The sequence below is a fragment of the Sinocyclocheilus grahami genome, unplaced genomic scaffold, assembly GCF_001515645.1.
Source record: "Sinocyclocheilus grahami isolate Dianchi unplaced genomic scaffold, SAMN03320097.WGS_v1.1 scaffold244.1, whole genome shotgun sequence".
In the NCBI taxonomy this organism is placed as follows: domain Eukaryota; kingdom Metazoa; phylum Chordata; class Actinopteri; order Cypriniformes; family Cyprinidae; genus Sinocyclocheilus; species Sinocyclocheilus grahami.
The window spans coordinates 171,995-176,305 of NW_015505423.1; the positions used below are offsets into that span (position 1 = coordinate 171,995).

At 34.9% G+C, this 4,311-nt stretch overlaps 1 protein-coding gene across 1 annotated transcript in view; it reads left to right on the forward strand.

Moving 5' to 3' along the window:
- The first annotated feature begins 568 nt into the window (after positions 1-568).
- The window catches only part of LOC107598090 (zinc finger protein 512-like), an 11,695-nt gene continuing 7,952 nt past the window's right edge, over positions 569-4,311 (forward strand). The window contains exons 1-8 of the mRNA XM_016289357.1: positions 569-599; positions 1,107-1,198; positions 1,429-1,484; positions 1,620-1,669; positions 1,847-2,022; positions 2,114-2,197; positions 2,279-2,398; positions 2,477-2,601. Coding sequence (XP_016144843.1) covers positions 571-599; positions 1,107-1,198; positions 1,429-1,484; positions 1,620-1,669; positions 1,847-2,022; positions 2,114-2,197; positions 2,279-2,398; positions 2,477-2,601 — 732 coding nt within the window. The 5' untranslated portion in view covers positions 569-570. The remainder of the gene's footprint in view (positions 600-1,106; positions 1,199-1,428; positions 1,485-1,619; positions 1,670-1,846; positions 2,023-2,113; positions 2,198-2,278; positions 2,399-2,476; positions 2,602-4,311) is intronic.

The window sequence follows — 4,311 nt, forward strand, 5'->3', positions numbered from 1 at the left end:
AGCCTACATACCATCCAAGACAGAAGACTGAGAGATTGCATTGATTTGTCGGAGAGCTCTTCCCTTCTTGAAAGTTTGGAAATAAAGATGGTAGTTATATTTTAACCCTGACACAAGCACCCTTTTATATAGACTTCCTTGCCAGCACATACCCATAATATTTGAAGCAACAGTAGTGTGCTTTGTATTATTAATATTAACTGGTAAATAAAAGATATTAAACGTCTGTTAATTGTACCTTTTCCTTGGTGGACCTTCATGTGTTTGAATTAATCCACATTAGTCCACTGGGAAACCAAGAAGACCTTGCGCTGCTCATTTCTAGTGTATTGATTTGAAACCGAAAATTGATGTGGATCGAACTAAATTGGTTAAATTCTGTATACAGACTGACCCCAGTTCAGTTAAGGCGCATCAACCGCAGCAAGGTGTAACAACAGAGGCGTGTCAAAATCTGATCTAGGACCTGCAGTCACCAGCGATAGGTTGTTGAGGCGTCAAGACCCGCCCCTTTTGGTATGTTGTGGGAAGAGCGATTTCTCATTGGCTGGCGAGAAATGGGGGCGTATTATGTATGAAGTGAGCTCGCCGAAAGGACGGTAATGTTATAGCGAGGCTTGGTTGTTTTGTGAACGTTGAGTGTTGAATATGCCTTTCTAAATTTAATGTTTAGGGTATGTCGATGTCATACGGATTGTTTGACGGTCGGATACATCCGCAGAGGGTTTGTTTGACGTAGTGCCGTCATGCCTTATTTATTTTTTGGCTGGGAGTATTAGTGGGCAGTGATGGTGGCAGTGCTCTTGAAGACTATGCACTGCAATACAGGTGCATGTAGGGCTGCATGCAGCTTCAGTGTTTAAATGCAGGGTTAGTCCATGCATTCAAATGTGGTTTCTTTTTCAAATTCGTAGTCTTAGTGCAACACTCTTAGTATCAGCTTGAGGGACATTGGATTAATGAAATACTGAAATTCCACACAGGAGCTTACCTATATGTGACTTATATATTTGTTTTTGATTATGATAAAATAATCACGTAATATAGATAGTAGTAGTGGATCTCTATGCATGCTTCTGTATCTATCACTGATTTTTGTTGAATAGGATCATGGATCAGACCCATTATAACATGTCTGCTACATGTGTACCAAGCAGGAGGAAAATGTCAAAACCAAAACTAAACCCCCAAACACCAGGTAATTATGTATTAATGAAAGATTTACTAAATCGGTAAGTCCTATATGGCTTATTCTGAAGTTGTTGCATTCCCAGATCATGGTTAAGTATGAAATGAATTACATTTACATTAGAGGGCTGGTGTAGAATTATGATCTATTTTAGAGCTGTTACATTTATATATATATATATATATTTTTTTTTTAATCTATTAGAAATTATTCAAAAAAATTGATTGCAATTTCAACAGATGTCATAAAAGATTTGGGAAGAGAGGCTGAAGGTAGTGGAACGAAACCATCCAAAGTAAGACCAAGCATCCTCAACTTGAGTTATGCATCAATATGCCAGCGGATAAGATATATATTTAGGCAGTTAATTAATGAAATTAAACATGATATCATAAGATTTTATTATTGCATTTGTGTTATTGCATTTCAGAATGAGGGGACAAGCTCTCAGAAAATAAAGAGAACTTACACCAGAAAAAAGTGAGTTTTGTGTTTCCCTGTAAAATGTCAATTTCATTTAATAAATCTTAAATACTGCTTTAGTCTGTTCTCAGAATCTTTTCATAAGGTTTGCCTCTTAAATAGTAACTTATTGCACCATATACTAGATTAATAATGGTGTCAAAATATTAACGTAACATTAGCACACTTCTTAAGGTACCATGACCTCCAGCCTGTGATTATGAGACCAACAGAGGATTTCGATCATGGGTCATCTTGCAGTTCAGTTATCACAGTTAGTGGTTTGGAAAGCCATCACATGCTCACTGACCACACCAGCGTAGTGATGGGGAAAACTGATGGATCCAGTTCAGACACTTTAATAGAGACAGGTAAGTACAGACTTAAGTATATTTAAGTAGAATAAATTGATATATGACATTTTAGATTATGTCCAAAAGTTGCACACGTTTTATGCCACAGATTTTAAATTGAAGAAGAAGCAGAAGATGGAGAAAACTGACCAGCCCTCCTTAAAAAAGTGCATTGAGGAAGTAAAGCAAACAGGTATGCAATTCTTATATTTTTCTTTAATAATCCGCATGATAAAACATGAAAAGTATAGACTACATCTTTTTCCTTTAACAGTACCTGTTATAGTTCCTGTTGCTCAGTTCAGTCAGAGGAATCGGATAACTGACAGTCACAGCATGCAGGAGCAGAAATCATCTCAGCACACCAAGAAGGAGTCACCTGTTTATCCACCAGGTAAATGATACAGTCATGCAGACCAAATGAAAACAGCACAGACACATTTTTTAAGTATTCATTTGTGGTTCTTTACAGGAAGTCAGGAGGAAAAATGGCAGCTTCAGATCTTGGCAAAGGGTAGAGTAAGCTGCCCAAAATGCAAAAGTGTTGGAAGAAAGACAGTGGATGGTTTAAAGAAGCACCTGGAAACCTGCAAGTTGGTATGTGCATATGGGTTGTTGACGTGACATGGCATTTTCACTGTCCCACAAGATAAAAATTAATATTGTCGTTATTTAAAATGCAGTAAATCATTAAACAATTCTTTGCCCTACATGGACCTGTTGTTATAAAAGCTGCAGTGTTATTCGATATTTTTTTACATTTTTGAGCCAAATCTCAAAATTGTCCTATGGTGTGACTGTCTCAAGCATGGTTCAGTAGATTACAAGTTTTATAAATAAATAAAAAAACATCAAAATGTTAATAAATACCTCCGGCACAATTGTACAAGTGTCTATTTTAGTAAATGGCAATCATTTTTTTTATCCATATATTTCTGAAAGCGTAGGAACTTGATATATTTTGTCTCTGAAAACCATGTCCTATGGTGTGACACCATATCCTGATTTTAAATTGGCCAATTCCAGAACAAAATTACATTAGTTGAAGGACCCCATTCATGATTATGTTACTGAAGCCCCCTGTGAAGCCCATGACATGTGCACATGGTCAATTTCTGTCTCAGAATTGAACCACTACAAAAGTGTTACGTTTTGTTGTCCATTGGTGTGACACCCTTAAATTATATTTTTTAATTAAAAACTGCATGTTAAATTACATAATCATGGAAAATTATGCAAATGTGTCTTGCTAACCGCTAATGACATGTTAACTCAGAATAGCAAGGTCATTAATTGACAGGAAAAGGCTGAAACGTCCTGTGGTGTGACAGAAAATGTCCTCCGGTGTGACGCCTGTACTGTCACACCATAGGACAAAGATGTCACACCACAGGACAAGGTCTCTTTAAAAAGCATTTTAAATAATTAAATAAGATTTAGTTAACTCCTTTTTATTCTTTTTTTGATCATTTTCAGTGTTCTTAAATGCAATAATTACATTAAATACACAATTTTCTGATGTTTTTGCAGAAAACTTGTACTGTTATAAAGTGTCATGAAAATAAGTATAAAATGTGCTCATTTGTTTATGAAACTGAAAGAATTGAGGGAGAGAAATTACTGGAAGAGAAAGGACATGGAAATATAGACAGAAAATGAACAGGGATCCACCAGAAGGGAGGAGATCCTAAGAGAACGATGCAGAAAGTAAATAGAATCAAAATGATGCCTTAAAAAGAGTAGCCATAAAGTTTTAAAAAATTCATTCACATCTTAATGAATATAGTTTGAATATCAATCATATTTACTGATTGACTGACTTTTGTTGATGAAAATAATTTTTTGTTTTGTTTAAAACAACATATTGTTTGTATCAAAATTAAACTTTTAAACTTTTTTGACATGTTCAAAATTAAATAGAAATAATTTAATAACTTCCATTTCTGTCCTTTAGTGTGACGTAATGTCCTATGTTGTGTGTGACACACATAAAAGAACCACAGATTAGTTTTTATCTCAAAATATTTTTTAAAAAACAGTTGAGTATTGTAATGGGGGATATAAATATCACTTATCTTAAAACTGTATAATTTTCAGCAGGTTTGAACGGATGACAGCGAAGTTTGTCTTGTTGTCAAAGTTTGTCCCGAAATTGTCCAACAAGTCATGGGGGAAAAAATGATGTTAATTACAATTTCATATGAAATAAAAAACACTATATGAAAATAAGCATCTAACAATGAAGACAGTTTCTTTTCTTAATTTTTGCTATGTCACACCATAGGACAAATTTATGGTACAGTTCAG